General features: G+C 39.3%; 1 protein-coding gene across 1 annotated transcript; it reads left to right on the forward strand.

Moving 5' to 3' along the window:
• Positions 1-21: 21 nt before the first annotated feature.
• Positions 22-27,941, forward strand: LOC145765473 (uncharacterized). The gene is made up of 7 exons (XM_082577301.1): positions 22-252; positions 1,314-1,391; positions 18,025-18,675; positions 19,761-19,866; positions 22,732-25,787; positions 26,778-26,841; positions 27,418-27,941. The coding sequence occupies exons 1-7, from the start codon at positions 41-43 to the stop codon at positions 27,523-27,525; spliced, it is 4,275 nt and encodes a 1,424-aa protein (XP_082433427.1). The 5' UTR covers positions 22-40; the 3' UTR covers positions 27,526-27,941.
• Positions 27,942-27,999: the final 58 nt, after the last annotated feature.

Genomic DNA, 27,999 nt, shown 5'->3' on the forward strand with positions numbered 1-27,999 from the left:
CTACCTGAAGGCATCAATCAACAGATAGTTGTATACTGAAATGGCTCAGTGTAGAGTGTTTCTTCTTGATGAATCTGAAATAGAAATTGGTTTTGATGTCCACGCTGAAGGAAAAGAACTTCTAGAAAGCGTATGCAAGTATATCAACTTGGTTGAAATAGATTATTTTGGTCTGACAGTTAAGGATGATACTTCCACCAATAAAGTTTGGGTTCGTTTGGACAAATCGATTAAGAAACAATTTCCCGTCTCGTAAGTGTATCTTAGTTTTTTGTACTTGTTTCAATTCTTTTTCTTGCATTTGCTAGGAGTGTTGGTGATCACTTTTTGAGCAGCACTCATCTAGCCGCTACAGCAGGCTACGCTTACGTTAAGGGTTTATCTTCATGTAGCCTAATTTCATCGAGGCTATCTTGATACATCTTTGTTGAACCAATCCTATATCTTCATAAAAGTGCTAATAGTTTCAAAACTCATATAGAAGTAATTCTTTTGTCAATAACTACAGTTACCCTGAGCAATCCCTTGGGCCTTTTTTACACCGACCTAAGTTTTTTTTTTTTAAATTTTAATTGTGTTAGATGTTCAATTATATTGTGTTGAAGTCGCTTTAAAACATAGGCTACTGTGTGTTTAATTTTTTATTGAGTTGCCTTTACAAGATTTGGAAATGAAAGGCTTTTCTGATACCATACACTCATACAGGATAGAATATTAATTTCATTTATAACTGTTCAATTTCAAATACATATAAATAAACAAAATGTTATAAGTGAGTTGTGATGAGGAAAACCTTGACCAAGTTAGACATTATTTCAAAAGACATTTCAAAAGTTTCTTAAACAACTAAAACAAACGTTGGTATAAGTTTGATGAGATAAAAGGGCGCTGAATAGCTTTTTGGTGTTTTATTAACGTTAAAAAGTTTATATCTACTTGGTTGGTTTTAAATCTTTATCCTCGGACTGACAAAGCCTTGATAGGTTATTCCTGGTAGTTTTGCATACTTAGGCTATATTAGAGGCTTTTGACGCAGGGCCGGTTACCGGGATTGGCAGAAAGAAGTTTTCGATTCTTGTTGAGATCTTGCTGCGATGCTGCTAAGAGAAGGATTCCAAGCATATTGATGTTGGTAGGAATCCAGTTTCCGGAAATTAAGTGGTCAAATAACTAACTAGATTATTTATCATTAGATTAACCCAAAACTGGACTTCCATCAGCATCAGTACGCTTAGAATTCGTTTAGCCTTTAAAGTCCTTTTAAACCGATACCATGAAGATACGCGTTAAATTGAATTTATTCATTTATTCAGCCCCAGCTCGTGGACCTTCAATTTTGCAGTCAAGTATTATCCCACAGATCCATTCTACTTGAAAGAAGAAATTACAAAGTAAGTTGTTTTAATGCGCTCAATGAATTCACGACGTGCTTCACGATTTCGCTATAGCTACGTTAAATTGTTGTAACTTTGCTTCAGCTTGCATAGATATTATAGTTTGGAATTTAGACTTCACTGTGTCACAAACCCACAATGTAAATGACGACACATTATTATCACGTGGTTTCAAGAGGCCATATTTCTTTCACTAATTTTCCATTAAGAAACAAGCCATTTATTTCAAACTATCTTTAACTGAAAGACCTTTAAATCAGTTGTATTGTTACAAGACAATGGGTAGCGTCCATCACCACGCGTGCGATGATTTAAATGAACGATTGTGTTTCTATGAACGTTGACTTGCCTTTTGAGTTAAAGTTTTGCGCTTTTAAGTTAATGAAATCAAAATTTAGCCTACCCTACATTGATCTTAAAAAATGTCATTTATTTGATTTCAAGCAATAAGCACAAGCAGCAATGGTAACGTGCTTTCCCAACGTCGTTCGAAGCGCTGAGCACAAAGCTCGTGTCAATGCTTCCTCTTAGAAAATTTCGCAGTGCGCAATAACTTTTTTAATGAACATTAATATATTCGGTCTGCGATATACCAGCTCCGTGGCCGAGAAGTTCTGCCTTCGGCTCTGGTGATGGTAGCCTAGATCTGAAATCGATTCTAGGTCCGGTCAAACCTAAGACTAACGGTATCGATTGTTTTCTCGCTTGATAATGCTGTGAGGATAAGCCAACAGCCAAGTATAATGTGTTGACATCCTAATTCTTGGACTTATGTTGCCAACCTCCTCATGATGAGTCCGGATAAGTCAAGTTTATAAAGTGAATGGCAACAACCAGAGACCCCAATTTACAGGGCACTCGGAGCGTTAAAATGACATACCCTCGCCCCCAGTGTTTATCGAGAGGAACTCATCCTCCTGATCTTGAGCAAGTGCACTTTTCAGTACAGGTAGTTTCAACAAAAGAAAATTTCTCAAACGCAAGAAGATCGTAAGCCTGAATAAAATTAATAACGAGCCATGCCGCTAAAATACCTTAGCAGTTGTAGAATTACAATAAATAAAACCATAACATTACTATTATTAAGGTTGCGTTTGCAAAGTTGCAAGTAAATTACGAGCTTAGTGAATTGTTGGAAGTAATCTCAAAGTATCCAAGAGCACGAACAATACAAATTGAATTCAAACAGTTTTTCTTTGCTTTTGCGCTTTTCCGGTGATCACTGATCACACACATTTTATTTTACAGCCATCGTCTTGTAAATTATTTTTGATACTTTAGTCAAGACAGATTTTACTTTCACTCAGTAGTGGATCTAGAAATAAAAAATTGGGAGCATTCAGCTCCATCAAAGAAAAATATTACGCGGAATATGAAAATAGGCTGAAACCCGGGGGCTTATCCCAGAGATTCATAGAAGTAGGGGATGGCCAATTACCAGACAAGCGAAAGGTACGTGATGCAAAAGGGTTGCCAGATGTTTTTCCAACTGGATGAATAGGCTACATTATTTTACACCTGTAATACCCCAAAAACTTGCCCCTAACCAACTATTTTAAAATTACTTTTATTATCCACTTATCAAACCATCATAAATTTTGCAAATTTAACATCTCCTACGCATACAACGTAATACCTGAAAAGAATCACACGCTTCAACACTTAAAACATGAAGCTCTATATTCCTGAGATGTAGGTTATTGCTGGTTCGTCTTTCGGGGTGTGCACTTGAACAACGCGTTTAGGACTTCTCTTCATTCAGCGGCACCTAGTTGATGGAATAATTTTCCGGCAACAACACTTCCACATTTCAGCTATCGGAAACCCCACTCTGTCAATCTCGGTGAGCGGCCCTGCATTAAAAGCCACTACAAGTATGCGAAACTTCCAGGACTAAGCTCTCAAAGAAGCTTTCCCAGTCTGAGGGTATAGATCAAATTAATTAATTAAAATGACATAACTACAAATTATTGCTTTAAGTGATTTTGTGCAACTTTAAATATCAGGCTAGTTTTGAACAAGCAAGCTTTGGGCAACCACTACCGGTACTTTAAAACCGTCAAAAAATATTTTAAAAATACTTCATAACACTTTACCCTCCACATGTTAGATATACAATAGCCTAGTTGGTCATCCCGTATTCTATGAATCTCTCGTATGCCTCCAGAAAAATTCGATAAATTTTTACCTTATATTGGTTGTTTTTTGACATATTGATAATTTTTTTTGATAATTCTTTTTCTTTCTTAAAAACTGATAATTCTTTTTGTAGACGCACACTATAATTGTATGTATTTAAGTGTAATTCAACAGATTATAGGTACGTTCTGTGGAACTTAAAACAAAGCTTTTAAGTTTACAGCATTGCAAGGGCGCAGACATCAAATCACACTGCGTAAATGGTCGTGTGTTTCCACACAGTCGCGCACTTACAGAGAACACTGCTTCTCGGGTCGGGAGTAAAATCCCGCTCCCCAGTAGGTAAACGAATTGCATTCGGGCCAACGAGAAGGACTCCTTTAAAAAAAAATTAGAAAAATAGTTGATTGCGATTCAAAATACTTTCAACTAGTGGCGTAGCGTGACTCGTTTGATGCAGCTTTGGGCAAATTTTAATATTGGCCTACTCGACATTCGAAGTTTTACTCATTATCCATTAAACACATATGTAATGAAACCTTGGTATTTTCATCTTTTTCAAATTATTTGCAAACAACAATCCAACGACGGAACAGGCAGATAAAATTAATCAAGTTTAATGCCTGTGAACGCATTGGTCACAGCGGTAAACCATAATTCTTCGTGGGAAAATTGTAACATAAAGTTCCCGGATCCGTTTGTCTGTACGTAATGACCGAAAAATAAACACACCTTCGAAACGTCTATTCAAAGTGTATTCCAGTAAAATTAGCCCGCGGCTATCGAAATGACTGGTGCAATGCCTACACCTCTAAAACTGTCACTACGATACAGATTACTTGGTTAAAAGACGGAGAATTTGTCCAGCTAGCAAGCACCAAATAAACCAGTTAAATGTGCGACCGACTTCCAACAAACAACTTCGAGAATGAATCAGAAAAATTTGTGATAACTCAAAGGCACGAGAGCAGTTCGTGACGCAATATTTCATGTCCAAACAGGTCTCAAACTGAAACAGGTTTAAACCGGTCTGACACGAGTCTTACGGACGATGGTGCAATTTTGGCTCATGTTTTAGGAATTTCCATGACGTAATATTCAGTAGACCCGAACGGTTTCTACATGACGTTTGACCAGGCGAACAACCGTCTGTAACATAGCGGCCCCTAGTTATGACAGTCTGACATGGCATAACTAAAAAAGAATTGACGACAATTGTGAGCCAATGAATAAAAACACATGATACACAAATTGTTTGAATCACTCACGTTTAAGTTAATACGCAAATACAAAGGGCATGCAAAGAATGAACAGCAATAAGAATAAACACGACGATACATGAAATTAGTACCATAGGTAGTAGGTACAAGCAAAAAATGACGCTATATACCATGGTTGCGATAATAACCGACTGTTCTGGGCTCAGACAAGTGTCGGCCACCGCAGACAAAACCAGGCTCAAACCCTAACACTTAGGTGTTCTTTACGGGGGCGAGGCACGAAATATCCCTCAACACATAGTCTACTTTCACTTTCCCCGTACTCTCATCATAGTTGCAGACGGCAACTTTAGCTCTACGAACCACAGGCTTCCCTTTCCTAATTTGTGGAACTACCTCATGCACCCTCCCAAGTTGATACTTCCCACGTTTACCAATGTCCTGGAGAGAACCTACCACTACAAGTTGACCAGGCTTCAAATTCTCGGCCATTTTTTGCCATTTTTTCCGGCCCTGAAGACCTGGCAAGTAAAAATCGATCCATTTACTCCAAAACTGCTGAGAAAGTGACAATTTGAACCGATAATCCCTTCTTAATTGGTCACGATCATGTGGTTGCCCAACAGCACAGTATGGGTCTAAGTATGGGGTCAAAAGTGAGGCAGGGGTGATGACAGTAAAATCCCTAGGGTCGTCACTCAAAGGTACCAAAGGGCGTTCGTTCACGATCCGAACGGCACTGCCTGTGTACGTAAGCAGTTCAATAAAACTGGGCTTACGTATTGAAGAGTCCAAAATGTGAAAAAATGCGATTTTAAATTGTTTAACCATTGCCTCCCAGGCGCCACCTTGCGCCGGAGCATACGGAGGTATAAATTCCCAGTTTATCTCTCTCTGTCTCAGGGCGTTGTGAAATTCAGCTGATTCTATCAACTCGGGTAACTTCTTAGATGCTGCCTGAAAGGTACTTCCATTGTCGGAATAGATAGCATTAACCTGCCCACGTAAATCTGTAAACCTTGTAAAGGCAAGTAAAAAATCACTCAGCGACAATGACGTAACCAGCTCAACATGAATAGCGCGAGATGCCATACATGTGAACAAAAGTCCCCAAGCTTTTTTGTGACTTCTACCTTCAACGAAAGTTAAAGGTCCAAGATAGTCTAAGCCGCAATCAAAAAAGGGTTTCCTATGCGCAGTTGTGCGAGACAAAGGTAAATCAGACATGAGCTGCCTTATAGGTCGAGCTTTCTCAATCGCGCATACACCACAGTCATTAAGATACCTCTTCACGGAGGCATTACCATTAGCGATCCAAAACTTCTGTCGCGTAGACAACAAAGTGTGCTGTACTCCACAGTGCGCATTTCCATTATGATGCGACAGTACAACAAGCCTAGTGAAGGGGTGCTTCGAAGGCAAAACAATCGGATGCTTTGCTTCAAGAGAGATCTCGGGAGAATTACTTAAGCGCCCTTCAATGCGGATTACACCAGCGTCATCTACACAAGGTCTGTACTTTTTAAGTGAACGTAATTCTTTCAACCGTTCCTTCTCACGTTGCGAAGCGCCAACACTACCTCGCTTTATCACTTCCTCAAGGGCATCCGGCGATCGTTTGGTCATTAAATGTACCACATCGCCATACACGCTCTTCTGAACAAACTTCACAGCCAACTCTGAAGCACTGTTAAGATAAGATGCATCCAGTTTTGGCTTCACAAAGCTACGCTTTCTCGTTTTACAGCACAAAAATTCAACAAAAGCAACCAAATAAGCGATTCTCTTTTTCATAACATACAAAGAAGGTGCGGCCTCGATCAATCTGTGAAGACCACCCTGTCCAACGTCAAGCGACTCCTCTTCGTCACGAAGATATAGGCTATGGACAGGTACTGGAGTGGCATTTTCTACAGATGGAATTTCCTCACACTGGTAGAGAAGACTAGAACCATTTAACCACAACTCTCGAAATTCTTTCTTTGTAATAAGATTTGGCCTTGTGCCAACATCAGCTGGGTTCATATCGGTAGGGCAAAAACGCCAATCCTGGGCTCCAGACAACAATAAAATATGCTCAACTCGACGCGTAATAAACTTATTCAAACGTAAATCAGGGTTTTTAACCCACTGCAACACAGTACGAGAATCACACCAAAAATACTTAAGGCAGTCTGGCATCTTCAATGCCTCGTAGGCCTGCTTCACGAGTCTGGCTGTATTCAAAGCGGCAACAAGCTCTTTCCTAGCTATCGGCCAAGAAAACTGATTTTTTACAACAATGGTAGATTTACCCAGAACGAAAGACACACTCGGAACTCCGTTAACCAGTCTACGTAAGTAAACAACAGAAGAGAAAGCTTGATTCGAAGCATCACTAAACCCATGCAATTGATATGAAACAATATCATCCGGACTGCACACACCAGAGTTTGCAAAATACCATCTCGGTAACGAAAAATCCTTAAGCAGGTCCAAAGAGCGAAGCCACGACTCCCACTCTTTAACAAAGCTATCAGGGACCTCGGTGTCCCAATCAAACTTGTCTATCGCCAATTGCTGAAGTATAAGGCGTGCTTTTAGAAAAAATGGCGCTCCAAAGCCTAGCGGGTCAAAATTTTGTCCAAGCTGACTGAGCATACTTCGGCGCGTGTGTTTAGCTAAGGGCTTTAAGGAACATGCGATACGCATCTCGTCAGACTCGGTTTGCCACACACAACCCAATGTCTTCGCTGATGGCAAAGTCATATTTTCAGTCTGAAAGTCAATGTCACGAATCAAAGGTGAAAGCATCTCATTATCCAAATTTGACAAGACAATCATAGCCTCCTTGTTAGCACTCCACTTACCAAGTTTAAACCCACGGCTATCAAACAAAGCAATTGATTCATGAGTGATTTGCTGAGCTTCCTCTAAGCTATCAGCCGAAAATATAAAATCATCCATGTACATATTATTTGCAATATTGCAGAGAGTCAATTCACCAGCACTGCTGGGATTCTGCTCGATCATTTTCTTTATAGCCAAGCAAGCGATATACGGGCTACTCTTTATTCCCCAAGGGTGTACACAAAAACGAAATGGTACCATCCTACCATTTTCAAGGTCATCATCTTCAAACCACAATATACGAAACAAATCCCTTTGCGACTCAGGTAACTTTATTTGAAAGAAGCATTTAGTCACATCAGCCATGAGACCAAATCTACCAAGCCGAAATCTAGCCAAGACATCTACCAGAGGGTTTAACAAGTCAGGACCCGAAAACATTACATCATTAACACAAGTTCCTCGAAATTCAGACTTGCCATCGTAAACAACGCGCTTTTTTAATTGTGACGTAACAAAGTATGGTAAATACCATTCAAATCCCTTGACATTTCTTGCTTCACCAGTACGCTCAATATAGCCATTTGATTTAAGATCTTTCATGGTGTCAGTAAGGAAATCACAAAGTTCAGGTTGTTTTAAAGCTTTCTTTCTTAAAGCAGCAGCTCTATCTGACGCCAACACAAAATTGTTAGGTAGATCAATATCTTCCTTCAACGGAACAGGTATCTCAAATCGACCATCTTTCAACTCAATATTCGGTTCGACAAGTTCTCTAGCCAAATTATCATTGCGAGACAATTCACAGGTTTCATTTTGCAACGTCAAATCCTGAATGACTTTATTCAGGTCTGCTATTTCCATATCACGAGACTCAATTTTACGCTGAAAGCCAGAGATGACATCCGACTCTGAAGACGTCTGCACTCTGCACACTTTAGCAACGCTTTCATCTAAGGGTGACTTACCACCACAAGCCAACCAGCCGAGAGGAGTGAGCAAAGCATGTGGTTCACTACGATTTTCACCAACACGCTCTTTTTTTGCACACATCAAATAAGCGTTGTCGTTGCCAATCAGTACATCTACAGTACTACAATCATTCAAATGAAACATATTCACGTCATGAAAATGACGGAAACCATTTAAATCTTGTTTATGCGGTAAAGTTTTAACATCATCAGCCCAAGCTGGGTTAACCACCGAGGTTATATCACAAAACAGTTCATCAGTCTCTAACGACTGGATGTTGAGTTTGACAAGGTCAGCACAAGTAGCTTTCTGACCAGCCAGGGTATCCATTTTAAACGACGCTTTATCGTACGGTTTAAGATCAAGTTCACACACCAAATCACTCGAAACAAACGTCAACTGCGAACCAGGATCATGCTGACAATACACCAACTTCGATTTGCCAGTCATTGGATTCAAAACACGAGCAGCAGTAACGCGGTTAAAAGCTGCTTTAACATTTCCAATCTTAACATTACGCACAGGAACTCTGGCACGAGCATCATCTTTCCCAACCGAATCCAGAGAATCACGTGACGTCACATAAAAATCATGCAGAAGAAAATAGTGTTTCCTATCGTTGTTAGGCCCACACTTACGACAGTTATTTGCATGAACGCAATCCCTAACCATATGCTGGCGCAAACAATTCAAGCATTTGCCAGCTTTCACAATGACATCTCTCCGATCTTTAGGTGTCAAGCGCAAAAATTCTTTACAATTAGACAAAAAATGATATTCAACTTGACCACGTGACGAACAACAAATGCATGCCGGCAGGTCTTTACGTCTAGCCTCACCACCGCGCGGTGCGCCAACAACAGTCGAGTACTGCGAACTCCCTGACATCACATCATCATGGGGTTTTACGGACGTCTGCCTAACCGGACATGAAGGCAATTTTCCTTTGCCAAACTTTTTAAATTGCTGCGACTCACCAGAATCGCCCATTAGCATAATGCTAAAATCAGTCGACTTACGCGTTTCCTCCCGTACTACAAATTCAAACAAACTCTGAAAAGTAGGCTCATCAGTGCCACCATACTGATCACCTAAAAAGTCAAGATAACGCTGCTTAGCGTCAAACGGGAGTCGCTTAGCCAAATCCAAAACAAAACGTCCTTCTAATTTATCACGCTGACCATAAGCTTGCGCGTAAAGCAAACACTGCGACAATTCATCTTTAAACTCTTTCAGATCACTGGAAGAGGTCGAAGTCAATTTGCTACCATAGCGATACTTTCTAATTTCTGGTTCTGCGAAAAGACCTCCACGAACCCCAAAACGCTGGGACAAGCGAGCTAACGACATTTCTATCCTGTCTTCCTCTGACAAGCCAGGGGTGTCAGAAACCAAATTAGCAATCGTTTGCGCAGCTGTTCTAACACAAGCTGCTTGTAACAAAGTCAAACGAGTCCCCTTAAAGGGCGAAGCTGCCATTAAGGCCGTAACACGATTTTTAAAGAAGATAAATGGCATATTATTACCATCGTAACCAATCAAGGCCGCCTTATCGAAAAACGTCCTACTATTTTGGTATTCAAAAAAGCAATCCTGCTGTTGAGAACTCGATTTAGCGGGAGAAGACAAGCTATATCCCTTAAGGGGCTGAGTGGGCTCAGTCACGTGCACAGCCCGATCACGATCCTCACACACGTTAAAATCAGGAGACGCGATACGCCTCTCACAACCACCCAAATTACGTGTAGCTGGGCGATCAAAACCTAGCGGCGCAGAAAACTGTGAAGGGGGCAAACCATTACTAATGGCGGCCTCGTGACCTGTACGCTCTGGGGGAGGAGTTCGGTTGTAATTCGCAGACCTTGGCTCTACAGCATTCGGAAGACCCTTAGCCGCGGCCCCGAGACCTCCTGAAACAGCTGGAAAACGTGTGGATTGCCCTGGTCCACTCACAGGTTGAACGGGCGTTTGGAAAAGGTTATGTAAATTAAACTGCGATTGATGTTCATTTCTGGAATGCCTAGAAGAGCCCTTCTTAGAGCTACGCCGAGAGCCCACCTCTGATCGATATTCAGCTAAAATTACCTCTTTACGTTGTTCAGCCCTCAACTGAGCGTCTTTGAGTGCGAACTCAGCAGCTCTCGCGGCTGCCTCAGCTCGAATGGCCTCAGCTCTCGCGGCAGCCTCAGTTCGTATGGCCTCAGCTCTCGCGGCAGCCTCAGCTCGAATGGCCTCAGCTCTCGCGGCAGCCTCAGCAGCTCTCGCTTCGGCCTCAGCTCTCGCGGCAGCCTCAGCTCGAATGGCCTCAGCTTGTATCTGGAGCTCCTCTCGTCTTAGCTGCAGGTTAATTTGTGCCACTATCCGAGACGAAGTCCTAGACATCCCAGTGCTTACATTTGAGGCGCTATCCTCAGGATGTATGTCAGCATCCAACATATCTGAGAACTCACTTTCTTTTTGTTCAAAGTTATTTTTTAACGAGTTAAATTCGGGATCTACCCTATCACGAAGTTCTGCCAAGATTGCAGAGTTAAAGATTTTAGTCAAAAGAGCATGGAAATGCCGTAATTCCTCTTCTAAAGTAGATAACTTAGATCTAAAAATTAACAGTTTCTGCTTATCACTCAAAGAACCTAGGGCTACAGAAAGTTTCCCAATTTGAGTCAAAATATCCCGTCTAAGATGCCGGGCCTCTCGAACTGACTTAGCCTCATCGTTAATGGGTCCCTCCCCAGAATGGCCTGCCCGACCGCAAAGAACATCATCAGGCTTAAACTCAGTCGAGTCTACGGCGGTCGAGTCCTTGTCGCCACCGAGTGTAGACATATTAAATGTTGGGGCTAAATTAACAATTAAAAAAATGAAGTTACACAAACACACAAAATTATTAGGCTACAGTAGTTATAAAAAACTTAACTGCCAAGACCGTAAAAATACAAAAAAGAATTTAAATGCACGATACCGTAGCTGTACGGGTATGAAGTCCTAAAGTCCACAAAACTTGCTTGGATTCTTCCACTTGAATCTACAAGCACAGATGGATTGTCTTTTAATCTTCTTTCTTGCCAATGAATGTCAAAGTTATTTTTCTTCTGTACCAAACTGAGAAGAAATGTCTTTACTTTTCTTTGCTTCTGTAAGAGTGTAGACTACCAACCAACAAATCTTCTTTTATTATTTCTTGTACTTCTAAGTAGTTTTTCTGCACTAGCTGACAACAAACACGTCGTTTATTTTTATGCCTTCAAGTGCTTCTTGGCCTACCAGCTAACAAATTCGTTTTTTATTTTTCTTGCTTTAATTTCTTCTTGACCTACCAACTGACAAGAACTCGTCTTTTATTTTTTATGGTCACAGCGGTAAACCATAATTCTTCGTGGGAAAATTGTAACATAAAGTTCCCGGATCCGTTTGTCTGTACGTAATGACCGAAAAATAAACACACCTTCGAAACGTCTATTCAAAGTGTATTCCAGTAAAATTAGCCCGCGGCTATCGAAATGACTGGTGCAATGCCTACACCTCTAAAACTGTCACTACGATACAGATTACTTGGTTAAAAGACGGAGAATTTGTCCAGCTAGCAAGCACCAAATAAACCAGTTAAATGTGCGACCGACTTCCAACAAACAACTTCGAGAATGAATCAGAAAAATTTGTGATAACTCAAAGGCACGAGAGCAGTTCGTGACGCAATATTTCATGTCCAAACAGGTCTCAACCGAAACAGGTTTAAACCGGTCTGATACGAGTCTTACGGACGATGGTGCAATTTTGGCTCATGTTTTAGGAATTTCCATGACGTAATATTCAGTAGACCCGAACGGTTTCTACATGACGTTTGACCAGGCGAACAACCGTCTGTAACACGCATATAAAAGCTGTAACGTATCACCAACTTCAATCGTTTTAGCCTACCTTGCAATTGGACAAAGGCGGTAGCCCTGTCAGGTCTAAGTGTGCTTGTTGAATGTAAGCCATCGAGTCCACTATATTAACCCACGCGCAGGCGTCATCGCAAGACACCATGATCATTTGCTATGTACAACACAAAAAAGAATAATGGTAACAAAAATGAAGATATATGCTCAGTGCGGCCCGGGTATTTTATTTTCTTGAATTCGACAAACGGTTTGAAAGTTAATTATTAAAAAATAGCGTACAGTTCCTGCTGTATCGTCACAGAGATGAAGTAGGCTACTGAATAGTAGGCTTACATAGGCTTTGCTTTGCCATTGGCTTTGCCATAAATTCTGGAAACAAATTATTTCAGCGGAGTAGGAAAATTTTATGGGGGTAAGGGAGGTTGAAATAAATTGCATGAAGTTATGTTAAACAAAACCATGGTAGCCTACTTTTACTCTAAAGCAGAAAAAAATGGGCTTATGAAAGGTTGGAAAATGTAGGCTTGTAATTATATTCATGATCAGAGCCAGGGCGTAACTTCGTTAGGAGGAGCTCCGGTGCAAACATGAACCAAAGACCCCATTTTTTTCTTTAGCTTACAATTTTCCGGTAAAGACTTTCGTGTTGAGGGCTGAGGAGTGTTGAGTGTTGGGAATGCCAATACAATTGTTTCTGAACTAGTTGATGGCTTGCTTAATGTAACAGTCATCACGACGATCATCAGTCAAATCTTTATCTTTTCTTATGAAAAATTGAACGGCCTCATCTTTAATTATGTTACCATGCACCAAGTTACAAAGCAGACAAGTTTGAAGTAGTAACGTTGTTTAGCATTGCATGTCATTGTTTTTTTATATGCATTTTGTTAATATTCAGCTGTAATTTATTTTCTGAACTTAATTTTTATTCAGGAAATTTTGTCTGTTTTGAAAAACGGTTGTATCGATATTACAGCAACAGTTTTTCTTTCAGAGTGAGTGTTCTTTCTTATTTGTGCAGTTAAACTGTTTTCACTCTTGCTATCTGACAGGGATAGGAAGCAGCAATATCGCAATGCAGCATACTAATTTCATTGTGTTGTCTTACATAGTAATGAGCTGATCTCTTTTATACATCTTTAATAGACCATTATAGCGCAAGTTTAATATTTAAGGGTGACGCCATCATGATTTTTATGAGATCATAATGACGTCATCGTCAGAAATAAATCTGCTGTTTCTTTCTGTCAGACTAGACACATTGAGAAATTTTAAAAGATGTGTATAAGTTGCCTGAATACTTCCTAATACTTTTTCTAATTTTTTTTTTTTAATACTAATTTTCCAAATACTTTCTCTAATATTCCAAATACCGGTACTTTCTCTAATAAATACGCATACGCAGATGACCTGGCTATTCTTTATTCTCACCGCAAACGGGAAATAGTGCAGAACACCTTGACTAAGGATATGGACATTCTATCTTCCTATCTGCACCAATGGCGCTTCAAGTTGAGTGAAGCGAAGACCGTGACATTTGCCTTCCACCTATGTAATAGAGACTCAAACAGGGAAATTAACATCCAAAACAACGGCCGGACACTTCCTTTTGAAGCCACACCCACATACCTTGGGGTTCGACTTGATCGGTCTTTTACATACCGCAAACACCTAGAACACTTACGCGGAAAAGTGACAGCTCGCTCTGCTCTCTTGAAATGTCTTGCTGGTACAAGGTGGGGTGCTAGCCCCTCAGTGCTGAGAACAAGTGGTTTAGCCTTAGTCTACGCCCCTGCTGAATACTGTGCTGCTACTTGGTGCAGAAGCGCCCATACTGACCTTGTCGGTGTGCCAATCAACAACTGCCTGCAAACCGGTACAGGTTGCTTCCGTCCAACTCCAACTGACTGCTTGACTGTCCTCGCAAACATTGAGCCAGCTGCACTACGGCGCCAACGTGCTGTTCTTTCCCTGAGCCGTAAAGCGCTAAACCCCGGCCATCTGCTACACGCAACCACGCTGAGATATCCACCAAAGCAGCGGTTAAAATCAAGAAAGCCATTTGTACGCGCTGCACAAGACCTTCTGGCAGCCTCTGGTGGAAGCCCTAGCAAACAGTGGTGCCACGCGGCATGGTGTGAACAATGGTCAAGCAGCACATCCCCACTTCGCCAAGTATTTAGATCCCCGCCCGAGAACCAGCTGGGCCATGGACTCTCTAGACTTGCCTCATCAAGGCGTAACCGTTTGCTCACTGGTGTTGGATGCTACGTGCAGACATGTTGCGCTGGGGCTTGGCAGAGAGTGCTGCTTGTGAGTGTGGTGAAATCCAGACGGCAGCCCACATTATCAAGGATTGCCGGCTATACAGACCACCTCATGGTATGGAAGGCCTAATTTCTATCGATGACGACACCAGGCAGTGGCTAACCAACGGATGCCCTGACATATAGCGACAACACGAGAGAAGAAGTTGCCTGAAATAAGCAAAATACCTTTTCACCACTAGAAGCGCGAAGTGCTGCTTTCTAATCTCCTAAACTACTCCACATTTCTCAAAATCATACCAAAGATCCAAAAGTTGATTTTTCAGTTTGTGAGCTGTCAGTAAGGTGTTGGATGAAAGTGTTTTCAGTTGAAATAAGCACTTCCACTGTCCAGATCATGGCTTAACAAGATGAAAATGGATGATTTTGGTAAAAATGGAAATGTTTAGGCTTCTTGAGGCAGGGTATCCCATCATCTGAGAGCAAATGGTTGTCATTTTTGGATTTCTCATCATCAAAATCATGGGAAACAATGCGAGAAGCTAAAAAACTTTAAAATGTTTGAATTTTGAACAGATCCCAGTGGGGGTGTTGCAAGAATTGAGACTATTGTGACTAAAGTTGGGCCCAAAGGAAGGTACGATAAAAACCAAAATACAAACGAAAGTCATGCACAAAAAACATTTTTTTGGGGTTATAGGCTATACGAAATATAGGTTATACGAAAAAGATTATAGGCTATGTTCAAACGAACTTTAAATTTTTTTTTTTAAAGAATGAAAAAAAGAATCTGTGTGAACAAAACTTGTGGAACGGAAAGAGTAAAGAATACTTTGTATGCCTGCTATAAAAGAGAACAACTTATATACAAAGCCTATACGTCCTCAATATGTCAAACTATTCGATCGGCCCACATTCAAAAAATCAACCGACCTACCGGAAAATTCATGAATTCCCAGTGGGCTAATCTGCCCCTGCTAAGATATAAACCCACACTAAATTTTATAGCTGCCGTTGTAGCAAGTTTATGACAAATCTTCTCAAATGCTCGTTTTGAGTTGTATATAGCCTAAATTACAAATAACGGCCGATTCTCAATACGCCCTTTCGCTAAATTTAATTCTTGTGATCTCACACACGGCTCAAAAGTAGGTCGTGATTCGGCCTGTTCAAGAGATCCAATGAAATGTTTATAACTTTGAACTATAGTAAACCTGAATCAAATAAGCAGATAGTTTCGTTTCAAGCCTATAACAAAACAAAAATGCTTTTCTCCCGAAAGTAGGGAAAACAAAACTAAAGCAAATAATTTTGTTTTGAAACGATTACTTTGAAATGTTGAAATAATTTAGTTTCGTACTATCCTACTTGCAACTCAACGCTCGTTTGGCTACGTCAGTGGTTCCCTACTCGTTTTTAAGGCGACCCAGTTTTAAAAAACATTCAATTTGGTAAAATCTTGCGACCCAAGCAAATTGTCGTAGTATTTTAAAAGCCATACAAGATTGCGTTGCAAACAAACAGCACTACAAAACATTAACTTTTTCCAAAAATAATATGTTATCTAATATCAAATCACTAATGAGATATCTGTGCTGACTTGCTGTCAGTGAGTTTTTGAAATCGAGGCGTTATTTTGCTTAGGCATAGCCGCATGTCAGTTTTAACTTCCACCCGGTTTCGCTGTTAAGTTTTCAATACACACATATGGCGCTATCTCTAGTCTCACAAAGCCAAGTTGTTGCAAATAGAATCTGTTTTTGAATCACTAAATTTGAAACTGTGGGATACACTTTGTACATGGAAGCCCAAAAGTGGATGTTTGCAGAATCTTTGGGGTATTTGTCTTTGAAGGACGCAAAAAAAAAACGATTTGCTGCTTCTGTCGTATGTCCATAAACTGTTTTGCAACATGGATGGGAAGTTGAGGCAGATCTTTTCCAACAAATGGATCAATTATTATCCAATCATTTTGGCTATAAAGTGTTAGAATTATGGTTTGCTTAATATCAACTTCCTTGCCTCAAATATACTGCGTTAGCTGAGGAAATATATCGTACTCATCTCTGATGACATAACTTTTCCAGAATATGAGTTTTTTGCATTAAGCAGAAACTTTTGCGGCGTGATCAATCACCGTAAAACCGTCGCCTTGCATAGATAAATTTGAAAATTCACAGAGTCAAATATATCGGCAAGGTAAGCAACTTTTGCGTTGAAATCTTCTTGCAAAAACTTCTCGGCTAATCTCACAAGTTCTGTTGCCTTAGGAAGATAGCAATCTTCTCCCGCAAATTACAAACTCGCTTCAGGACACGACCTCGTAACAACCATCGCACTTTTGTGTGCAGCAGCAATGTTTGATAATAATCATAATCCATGTCAGTGCACAAAGACGAAACCAAACGCCGATTTAGTGGACTTGCTTTGATGAAGTTTACACACTTCACAACATCATTCAACACTTCTTGCAGCTCTTGAGACAGCGTTTTTGCAGCAAAGGCCTTTCTGTGGAGAAACCAATGAGTCCATACAGCACTTGGGGCTTTGTCTTTGATGCGTTTTACCATATCAGACTACGTGTGGCCCAACGTGTGGAAAAATTTGTCATGGTTTGTCCTACATAGTGTTCGTGACATATAGTGCACGTTACAATGTATATCCCGTAATTTTGGCAAGTTAATTTATGTTTGAGACTGAAATTTTTGTTCGGTTTACATTTAATAATAATATTAACAATAATAAAAACGAAAATTGTTAAAAGTTCTTTCACTACGAACATGCTACAAAGCTTTCCGATGTCTCGACATGAAACGCTTCATGACTTGTGCTTATATTTTCCGGTTTTGTGATTGATCTCTTATAATATTCGAAAACGCGTTCTGCAACACTGTTTTTTGCACTCTGCAATGCTTGATGCAGATTTATCTGTAGATTTCCATCACGCATTGAAGCGGTGATCTGATAATGAAATTTTCTACGGTTTGAGAAAAAGTTTTCTCTGCTTATAAAACGTTGAATGGTAGTTTAATTAATTATTTCTGAAAGTTCCTTGGTTTCATATTATCTGAATGATCTCTTCACGTTTTAAAATTTTTTTAGTGTCATTTTTTCGCCCAAGATACAATATGCCTGAAAAACAAGCGACCCAAAAAAATAATCAGACGACCTAACTTTGGGTCGCTACCCATGTGTTGGGAACCACTGGGCTACGTTACTGATTAAGCACAACAAGGTAGGTAGATTTGACACGACGGAATGTAACTCTTTAGTCTTTACTGAAAAAACGTTGTTGATCTAAATCATTGTTATATTTTAGATACCAACTTTGTCTTCAAATCCGTGACGATTTAATGTGTGGAAGATTACCATGCCCTCTGGAAACCCTTGCTATATTGAGCTCATATTGGTTGCAATCGGAGTTTGGAGATCACAAGGAAGATTCTATGAAAATTAATAGATATCTTGCTTCTTTTAAATACATTTCCCAAAGCGACAAAAGTATTCCAGGGTTCGAGAACAAAATCAGAAAACTGTACATTTCTCGTCGAGGTATGCCTCCTTGTGACGCTGACACTCAATTTCTTCGACTAGCAAAGAGCCTTCCTCTGTATGGGTTGCACAGGTACGTCACCGAAGGTAAAGACGGCAGTGAAAAGATATTGGGAGTTGGTTCATGTGGTATTTTTGAAATTAGTGACGGAGATCGTCCACTCAAATACAAATGGGGAACTATTAAGAACATAAATTACAAAAAAGAGAAATTCTACGTGAAACTTCTTCGAAGTTCTCCTGAAGGGCATTCAACAAAGCACACATACAAACTTACTTCACCTCATGTTGCAAAAGCCCTCTGGATAGACGCTGTGGACCAACACGTGTTTTTTCGCGTCACCGGATCCGATTCAACATCATCAGGCCCAACGCCTAAAACTACACCAGAAACAGATAGAGGAACACTAAGGACAAAGTAAGATTGAATAAAACTTATGTTGGCTATCTGTAATGGTAATCGAGTAGAGCTTTAATTTTCAGGTAAATCACCCGACAAAATAACATGTTTCGCCAATTGTCAAATGAACTAGAAAATCCAATACCTGTGTTCAAAAGTCTATAAAATAAAGTTATTTCTCTGTTTTCATTTAGCACAAGGTAGGCTACCGTAAGTTTCTTACTTTTAGGCTTATTCTCGGATTTAATCGGATTTAGATTTTACAATGCTTATAAGATGGGTTTGGACTTGGATTTGGATTTAGGTTGAAATCTGGAAGTTGATTCGGACTTTAAATTCTAAAATCGGTAGGCTACATCTCTGCCACGCAGATCTGAAAGCTACCTGCCTCGATCAGGAGTTGGCCGCTTCTATTGTAATCTGTAGCCTACCAATGGGGTTTAGTTCTTTCACAGTGTGTGAATGCTAATAGAGATTCAAACTGCTAACCATGTCATGCTTTATGCCACAATTATAATGCACTAAACCGAATTCATCAAATAGCAAGCAGTGTACTGTAGGATGAAACAACCTTTACCTGGCTTTCCACTACATGTTTTAAACTTTCAAAAACCTGTTTCATTAGAGTATAAAAACAATGCAGATGTAAGAGTGGATTTTTGAACGTACAGTTATAGCGGTTTTGTTTCTGCATAAGTAAGCTCAATTAAGCTGGTTTGTTTGTATCTTTATCTTGAAAAAGCCTCTAAAAAGTTATTCTTGGCAGTTTTGTGCACTTTGAAAGGCTTGAGAAATTGACACAGGTTCAGTTATCGAGATCGGCAGAGTGAAGTTTCCGATTGTTGAAGTCTGTAACTTATTTCATTCACGGTGCTGCTGAATGGAGAGCGGTCCTTAAATTAGTTTGTTCAATGGCACATCCTAAGAGTCGAACCAACGCTGCTTGATCTTGCGGCTTCTTCGTGGGTAAAGTCGGGCCCTTAAACAACTGAGCTACCGGAAGGGCATTTTTTAAAGAACAATAGCATTATAGTACACTAATTTGGGACCGTTACTCTAGTTTTGTACACTTTCGGTTGCACAAGAAATATAATCTGTCTCAGGAAAGAAAAGACAGGTTTTTGGTGGAGCTTTCGAAAGAAACGTCCAAAAACGGAAGCACAAGTAAGAGCACAGAGTGCACATATTAAGAGACCCAACCCTTCAGTGGTAAGTTTATGGTTAACTATTATATTTTAATGTTCAAAAATATGGCGTAAAGTTTATTTTATTTTTGTAATAGGTTATGCATAATAATTATATCCTTTGGTAGAGAGATAGTTCTTGAATACCATAGACAGATGATTGATAACAACTTGATAGAATGATAAAGCTTTGGTAGAGAGTTTGCTTTGTTGAACCATAGAGAAATAAAACAGAGTAACCATAGCGGGTTTAACATCCTTTTTTTGCACTCAAAAAAATAACATAATTAAAATAAACTCAAACGTTTTCGACACGAAGGCTACGTGTGTCTTCATCAAGAATTAAATCTGCAATATACTTAAAATGAAAAATCGTAAGATAACTTTGACTTTGCACTACAACTGCAACGACACTCTGGAATGAGAAGCACAAACTGAACAGATGATACAGAAATGATTACGAGTGAATTATGCGGTGGGAAACAGATCACGTGAGGTATAAACTACAAGCATTTGACAAACAATTAGAACATACGCAAAAGGAACGACGAGCCACAAGCGAATAACTGCCGGTTGAGAAATGGATTGTTACGTTTGATTCTTAAGGCTTCCATGATCTTAGCCTAGTCTGAAAATCGGATCTGCCTCGAGAGATGATTTTAAATTGGTCGATCAAGACATTGTCAGTGCGCGTTTTACAGAGTAAAGAGCTCATCGCCTCTTGTGAAACGTGCACTGACAATGTCGCGATCGACCAATTTAATGTCATCTCTCGTGGCAGATCTGATTTTCAGACTAAGATCATGGAAGCCTTCAAGAATCAAACGTAACAATCCATCTCTCAAAGTATGTTAAACCCGCTAAGGTTACTCTGTTTTATTTCTCTATGGTTCAACTTGATAGAAATGACATAATTTAAAAACAATAGGCTACATAAAACTAACAAAACAACAACATGTTAACTTCGAATGTTTTCGGCAAGACTTTCTGTTTTTGAATATTTTGTATAATGAGAGCCTTAGATTTTCATCACTCGATTATTGGGTTTAAGCATGGGAATCACCTTTACCTTTAACACATTATGACTAGGAGTAGCGAGAGTGAACAATAATCGGTGAATAATTGATAACAAGCTTGTGCATTAGCTCTTGTAAGAAATTGTAATTTGTCAGTCGAAATTTAAGTTAAAACTTTGCGGCACAAGGGATTGCTAGTAGCACTGAAAATGAAAACAGTTTAGTTTTTGAAACGTTTGCTAAACATGACTTCAGTAGGCCTATATTATTTTGTATTAAAATTACTCGGTGGTTTAACACTTTTTTTACAGTTTCACTGCTGTAAGTAGAAAAACAAACTCACGCTATTGTTTCTAACATTTGAAGCCAAAAGTGCAGTTCTATAAGAATTTTCATCAGATAGCGTAAAACAAAACAATCATTTGGTGATCACTTGTTGGGCAAGACGCCGTGTCACTCACTCGCTCACAAGGTTATAAATTACTGTGCTACCGCCATTTCATTTATTTGACTACCGGTAGCCTACTAATTTTAAAGATAAGGGCTTTCGTTTGCTTTTTCATCTTACTAAATGTAAAAAAACGTCAAATTTCCAAGTGATGATATGTGCCAAACTTGAGAATGAAGACTTTTATAATAAAAAAATAAAGAGCCCAAAATGTAGAAACTAAATTTATGTTCAGAAAACATTTCGAAAACTAAGTTGTCTTCATCTTGTGTGCTATTAAAACAAATAGAATTTTAATAGCATTGAAGATTAAGAAAGTTTAGTTGTCGAAACGCTTGTTGAACATAAGTTTAGTAATTACATTTTGGGCTCTTTATATTGTGATTAAACTGACCAGGCGTTCCAGCCATTTTGCTCCATAGCTTTTAGGCTATAGTTTTAAACAGTTAAAAACTAATAGCGTTATCGTCGAACGTGGCCTATGGAACCATGTTCACAGTTATCAAGAAGGATTTGAAGATGAGCCCAGTCAAACAAATAAAGAAACAGTTGCTAAATGCCAATACCATTGAGAAACGTCTCTCCAGAGCCAGAATTCTGCTCTCACGCATTGAAAGAGGCACGCTGCCAAATCTTGTATTCAGCGATGAGAAGAAATTTGACGTCAAGCATCATTTTAACAGTAAGAATAATTGTGTTTGGTCAAGAGATGGTGATGTGGAACCCCGGGTAGTCACTCGGAGACAAGGGGCGGCAGCAGTGATGGTGTGGGCCGCAGTCAACGAAGCAGGAAGGTGTCCATTGATTTTTGTGGACCAAGGAGTGAAATTGGACTAAGGAAACTACTGAAATGATATTCTTGAGGGTTCATTGTTGCTTCGAGCAAAGAAACACTTCAAAAAACGTTTGATCATTCCAACAAGATTCTTCCCCCTCACATGGAGCTAAGAGAACGCAAAACTGGCTTTCAGCCAATGTTCCGTTTTTCATTTCGAATGAAGAATGGCCTCCTTCATTTCCAGACCTGAACCCCCTAGACTTTGGCATGTAGTCTTACCTGGAGAGCAAGGTTTCGACTAAACACCACCAAAGTTTGGAAGTGCTGAAGGCTATAATCTGAAAAAAGAGTGAGCCAAAATACCCTAAAGAAAAAAGTTATTCGTGACTCTTGCAGGTCCTTTTCGAAGAGTCTCCGACTTGTTATCGACGCAAATGGCGGACACATTTAGCAAAACTTGTTTTTCCTAAATATTTATTTATTTGACAATAACATTAAATGTTTATTACTCAAAAATTGTCTACCATTTGTTAAATACAGTTGTTTGAAAGTATAACGTTAATTATTGTTGACTCTGTATATAGCAGGGAAGTTATCTTATTCTGATTTTACACCATAACGTTAATTATGTCGTCACTTTTTGCACAGATTCGTCATTCCGGTTTTCAGAGATCATCCAGTTCGAGTTCTTCTCATGCATCTGTTAAATCAGATTCCTGGGAAAGCAGCAGTTCTTCTTCCTCATCAGAGACTGACATGGCAAAGCACAGACATTCTTCTTTTCCACTGCGCTCTATTTTGAAAAAAGAAAAATCTTGGAAGGGGAAACCAACAATCAAATCTCCAGAAGAACATAAAGATAGCGACGATGAAGGACGTCCGTTCACAAATGATGATTTTGTAGACGATGAAGACCCAAAAGATATAAACCATGGAACTTGTTCCTTATTGTTAACAGAAACCATTATAGAAGAAGATGAAGAAGTTGATGAACCAACAAAGACATCTCCTGATGTCAACAATCAACCACGTAGCATCCCAGAGAAAGTAGAAACAGTTAAATGCCCTGAAATCACCGTAGAATTTCAACCGATTCCTGATATTGGTGAATGCATTTCTCAAGAAGAGATTAGAAACAAAGAACTCACTTGTCCCATTGTCACGGTAGATATATGTGCAGAATTAAACTCAGGAAAGGTTTCGTTGGAACCGAACCATAAAAATGAATCTAACTTACTTTCGCCTCCTCTGGTAAGAAAATTAACAAGAGAAGCTATTGAACCATACGTAGCAGAAAGTAAACCAAGTGGTGATAAAGAGAAAAACAAATCTCGATTTGAAAATAGAACGATCGAAGCAGAGCCAAAATTGAACAGAATTCAAAATAAAATATTAAGACATCAAACCAAAAAACGCGAAAAACCAAACAGTGTTGTTCTTTCTCCCCCAGCAACAGAAGAAACAAACAATGTCCCAACACTTCTTGAGATCAGTCTCCATCAATATGATGCAAAAAATGATGAAGATGAAGAAGATGACAGAAAAACTCTTGGAACCGCTAGCGCAGTAGCGGTTTTTGGCGATGATGACATGACAATAAAGGATCTTGCTGATGACGTCACGATAGGAGATTTAACAGAATGCAGTAGAGAAAGAAGTGATGTTGCTGATGACGACAGTCAGGATGATAATGAGAGTAAGATTACTGAAAGCTCTGGCACTAGCATCTCCGACCTTACCGACAATACTGAAGAACTGTGTAGCCCAAATATTTTAGATATTATTTTGTCAAAATGCTTTAGAAACAGGGAATATGGCTATCGAGAAATATTTGGAGTAAAGTTGAGGCCTGTCAAAGGAAGATCACGGCAGATCAAGTCTTCTGCGTTTGATTTGAACGAACACATATCTGTTGCTACTCAGATTCCTACTCCACCACTCGCTAACGACTTAGCAAAGACTGACATTCTACAGGAAAACAATGCCAACTTTTCTGGCTTCCGAGAAAAAACTTTCATTCCAAGTTGGCCATTTGACCCTGACTCTCTGGCGTTAAACATAGACCTAGATGAATTGGATAAAGAAGCAATACGGACGGCTCTTTACGCTCAACGCGATGTAAAAATAAAAGAAAATTGTTGTCGAATCCAATCAAACGTTGATGAAGTAAGAGGAACAGAAGCAAGTTCCTACAGAGGGTTGCAAACAGAAAATTTCAAGGCAAAGACAGAAAATGTTGCTGGCGAAAGAGAATCCATAAAACATGACTGTCATGATTACAAACTTGGCGATAAAACCGTAGAAACAAAGTCTAATAAAAGCACTTTTTTGGATGGAACTTCAAGATTTGTCATAGATTCCATTCCCGGAATACCGTTGTTTAATCAAAGCGTTGTTAAAAGTTCAGGTGGCACTTCATTAGATGAATCCCGGTGCAGTTCGATTTCCTCTATAAGCTCAAAAGAAACACAAGCAAACATATCACCGGAAAAACTGGTCTATCCGCCATCAATACAAACTTACCAAACAGACCTTCAAGAGATTCCAAGAGTCTCGGTCTACCAACCAGATATAGTATCGACATTCACACCACGTGTTGAAGAAATAAAATCAAATAAACCAAAAACTAAAATAAATGAGAAAGTCGACTTGGTGGAAGACTCAACCCAAACAAGCAACCCCTTTGTCAAACCACAAGACGTAATGAAAACACATGAAAGTACAAACGATAACTTGAACAAAGTCACTCAAACGGTTGAAGGCTCTGAATCAGGAAGGAGCACTCCGTCTTCTATATCTAGTTTTCCTAGTTTTGTTCATAGCATTTTTCCACTTCGAAAAATTTCATCCACGTCCGAAAGTATCACCACTCCTTCAAGCTGTCAAATTACAACTTCACCAAGGGAAGTAGAAGACGAGAATGACAATGATAGCACTCCATCGCTATCAGAATGTTCCGTGAAGTCCGTTAGAGGTAGCATTTTGGAAGCCAACGAGTGTGAAGTAGAAGAAATGACGTTACCAATGCAGGATAACCTGTCGGACAGCCAACATACAGAAATCACTATCATCGACTTTATCAACGAGAATTGTTATCCACACAAGGTTCTGAATAAATCAGTTCGAGTGAGCGTTGAAATGTTAAGAATCGAAGATGAAACTGAAACTGCAAACTCCACATTTACTGACAAAATCGGTTCAATATCAAAAGAAGCAGATTACGTGGAAGATGCCATGCAAGCTTCGGAAAAATCGAGCATCACGACAAGTGCGACTGCTTCTTTGCACGAAGAATCACCACACAATGCCTTACCGACTCAAGATGCCCTCAATAAGGATAGAAAAGAGAGCACATCATCTCTAGAAGCTTGCTGGTCAACCGTCACAAACGTCACAACCTCCGATGAGAGTGGACAAAATTCCTTTGATCAAACATTCTTTTCTGATTTAACTTCTGGTGTGCATGATTTCAGGATGGATAACTTAAACGCTCCTCCCACATCGAATAGCTCATCAACAACCGATGAAGAAAGTGAATTCATTAATGAACCTGATAATCAAGATTCAAATATTTCAGAACAAATTGAGATTCTTGTTATTGAAGACAACAACGATCAAGATAACCTTGTGTTTGACACAACCATATCGTTTGATTGTTCGATCCCAGCACAATGCAGAGGAAACAATATCGATCCGCCTTCACTGTAAGTTAATCCTAAATGATAAAAGTAGTTTGGGCTGTAGAAACGTCTAATCCATTGGTTGTTAACCTTTTTTCTATCAAGCCCCACTTCAATAATGGTCATGTGCCTCGCGCCCCCCTAGATTTTAAATAAGTATCATACCAAAAAAATTGTATTTTGTCTGTTTATTGTACACATCAGTGAGATACTTGACACTGCTTCTTAGCGACTAGATTTTTAATGCGAGGTTTACCTCCAGAGAGTGAACAACGTAAGTCTCCTTCAACTCTCAGCCTGTTTCTGTACTGAGCTGAGAGTTGCCTGTTTCTGTACTGCCTGTTGCCTGTTTCTGTACTCATCTCAGTACAGGCTACTGTACGAGTAGGCCTACAGAAACAGTGCTACTCTTGACAGCAACGAGAGCAGAAAATGCAGCTTCACAAAGATACGTGGATCCAAACATAGTTAGAATTCGAAGAGCTCGAGTTGCGATAAGAGGGTAAACAGGAAGGTAATTGGTCCAGAACGTCTCAAGTTTCAGTTCTTTGAAGTCTTCTTTAGTTGTGGAGTTGAACTTCATCTCAAGAAACTCCTCTTATCCTTTTTCGAAAATATCAACTACTTAGCATTGAAACGGGTTTCTGATGCATCGAGAAAATTTGATAAATCTGAAGGAGTTCAGCGCAAAATAGTTTTGTATAGTTCTGGTCTAACTAATAAAACAGGAATTACTGAATACAATATAAAAGAAGATAAAATACAAAATATGACGAACAGCATAGGTCTTAGGACATTAAAGTAATTAAAAAAAATTGAAATTGTTGTAGAGCTCGCGCCCCCCTGAAAAATGCTTCACGTTTCCCTGGGGAGGCGCGCCCCCCCGGTTAAGCACCACCGGTCTAACCAAAGCAAAGTTATTCCTCAGCCCAGGATTCTTCCGTTCCATTGTGTCTAGGCTGAATTTTCTGATAGAAGCAAAACTTTAACGAACTCTAATTTGTTTCACTGCAGGTCTGAAAATGCCGAAACTTTGCCTTTAGCAACAACTTCTATCGATATTGTAATGGTTGAAGACGTAAGCTGTTATTATTTTACTTTTGTTTGTTAACCAATTTATTGCGTTTATCATATTTTTTTATAAAATTAGGCTACAAATATAGTTAATTCATGACTATTTAGTTTATTGGAAAAAAATATTGCAGCCTACCAATTAGACCGAACATGCAATATGCACCTTTTGTAGACAACTGTAGAGACAGTGAAATAGGCAAGTAAATAATTGTGCTTATTAGCCCGCGTCTGTACAACAACCTCAAAGTGAGTGGATGTTTTAATTTACTATATTTTGTTGCAAAGCTAAGTGGTGGTTTAAAGCTGTTACAGCTATGCAATGCTATACAGCTAAAAAATTCTAAGCAGTCAAATTGATTTCATTACTCTTCAGTTGTGCATGTGCGCTGCCCTGTTGCTTGTGTGACTTGTCGTAGCATGCTGTAAAAATGGATGAAAAAGAGTGAGATCTTTCTTCTTACTCAGTTTGAACAACCGTAGTTGGTTTCAAGAGTTTCTTAAGTAATAAAAGAAGTTATAGGCTACATTTTATTTTTTTCACATCAAATTTTAGAATTGATTCACAGTATCTATCTCACAGGGACAAACAAATAAAGACACGGAATCTGAGACGACTTATGACATGGATGAGGTTCAATCACCGCTTGATGATACCAACGCGTCATCAACACAAACCATAATCGATTGACACAAGGGTTTGAAGCTTCTTTCTGTGGTTTGGAAATCACTGAATCTACGTAGACAAACAATCGACCAATATATTCGAGTTGGCAGAAGATTTAATCTCACCAGTCTCTTTTCTTGTTTACATAATATAGGCTAAGTTAGAATTTAGATAAAAAAACTGATTTAACGCTTTTTAAAAATTGATTTGGCACTCTAGCTTCTGCCTTTAAGTTCTATTGGATCCGACAATTATCAAAAGTTATGTGATTGCTGCAGAATCCTTAAGCCGATGGTGGCACCACTTCAGTTTATCGGATTTGGCGTGTTTCTGTGTCATACTTGTAAATAAAGCTTATAGCATAGCCTAATTAAAGACATTAATGGGTACGTATTATTATAGAATTGCTATGTGTTTTGTTGTGAAAATTAAAAACGCTATTTGAACTGATGAGTATAGCTCTGTCTTGCACGCATACCACCTGTGGGATGGTTGTAA

This window comes from Aplidium turbinatum, chromosome 2 (assembly GCF_918807975.1).
Source record: "Aplidium turbinatum chromosome 2, kaAplTurb1.1, whole genome shotgun sequence".
Classification (NCBI taxonomy): domain Eukaryota; kingdom Metazoa; phylum Chordata; class Ascidiacea; order Aplousobranchia; family Polyclinidae; genus Aplidium; species Aplidium turbinatum.

Excerpts from the sequence above, each read along its gene's own strand:
- LOC145765473 (XM_082577301.1), top strand. The coding sequence starts at position 41 with ATGGCTCAGTGTAGAGTGTTTCTTCTTGATGAATCTGAAATAGAAATT. Across the intron at positions 1,392-18,024 it reads TTGAAAGAAGAAATTACAAA|ATACCAACTTTGTCTTCAAA; the intron begins GTAAGTTGTTTT and ends GTTATATTTTAG. Across the intron at positions 26,842-27,417 it reads ATATTGTAATGGTTGAAGAC|GGACAAACAAATAAAGACAC; the intron begins GTAAGCTGTTAT and ends TCTATCTCACAG.